The sequence below is a fragment of the Contarinia nasturtii genome, unplaced genomic scaffold, assembly GCF_009176525.2.
Source record: "Contarinia nasturtii isolate CC-2019 unplaced genomic scaffold, AAFC_CNas_1.1 Cnas_scaffold_4459, whole genome shotgun sequence".
Lineage (NCBI taxonomy): Eukaryota > Metazoa > Arthropoda > Insecta > Diptera > Cecidomyiidae > Contarinia > Contarinia nasturtii.
In genome coordinates this window covers 1-1,117 of record NW_022201750.1, presented here as the reverse complement: position 1 = coordinate 1,117, position 1,117 = coordinate 1, and the positions used below count along the sequence as shown (strand labels likewise).

General features: G+C 45.4%; 1 protein-coding gene across 1 annotated transcript; it reads right to left on the bottom strand.

Annotated features, from left to right (window-relative positions):
- Positions 1–94: 94 nt before the first annotated feature.
- On the bottom strand, positions 95–1,061 carry LOC116351024 (plipastatin synthase subunit E-like; the record flags this gene model as incomplete). The annotated part of the gene is made up of 1 exon (XM_031783052.1): positions 95–1,061. A coding segment is annotated over one exon (967 nt), but the record flags the coding sequence as incomplete, so codon positions are not given.
- Between the last annotated feature and the right edge of the window lie 56 nt (positions 1,062–1,117).

The window sequence follows — 1,117 nt, the reverse complement described above, 5'->3', positions numbered from 1 at the left end:
ACCATATCAATATCTTCCTGAGATAGATCGATAAGCGGCAGCATTTGTGGAGTAATCTTCGTGCTATCTTCAGTAATCAGATTGATTGGAATACTGAACGACTGGTGTTTGCCCAGAGTCTCAGCTAGTGCGGCTAATGAGGGAGTATCAAATATTTCTCTGACACTGGTATCCAATCCGATATTCCGCAATTGTGTTAGCATTCGTATAATCAGCAAAGAATGGCCACCAAGTGCGAAAAAATTATCGTGTCGACTAATACGTTCAATACCCAGCAGTTCACTCCAGATTTCTGCCAGTTTTTCTTCCATCTCACCCCGCGGTTCTTCATATAATTGACGAGCAAATGCTTCACCGTCCGGTGCTGGAAGCGCACGTCGGTCTAATTTGCCATTGGGTGTTAGTGGTAAAGACGATAGACAAATATAAGCCACCGGCACCATGTAATCAGGCAGTAACGACGATAGATAATTTCGTAGATTCTGAGCCAACAATGTGTCTGCGTCTGCCACTACATAGGCGACTAATTGGGCATCAGAATCATGCTTGTTTTTCAATGATAAAACAACCGCTTCACGCACCGAAGGATGCTCAACTAATTGTGCCTCTATTTCACCAGGCTCAATTCTAAAACCGCGGATTTTTATCTGATGGTCGGTGCGTCCCATATAAACTAAATTGCCGTCAGGTAGATAGCGTGCTCGATCACCGGTACGGTACATACGTGCTGCTGGATTCTCATTGAATGGATCAGGCAAAAAGCATTCTGCAGTAAGGGCAGGTCGGTTGAGATAGCCACGGGCTACACCAGCGCCACCAATATACAGTTCTCCTTCGGCTCCCAATGGTACTGGCTCACCTTTTGAATCCAATAGGTATATCCGTACGTTAGACAGCGGACGACCGATGGGTACCCAAGGATTAGCAAAATCTACCGGACATGACCATATTGTAGCCCAGATAGTTGCTTCCGTGGGGCCATAGATGTTTAAAACCTTTGTATGGGAAGCAGCAGTTTTTAACAAAGATATTGGAGGTGTTTCTGCGCCCAAAATCAACACCTGCAAGCATTTCAAGTCAGTAAGGTTTTGTGTATTGCGGAGCAGAGCTGGCGGTA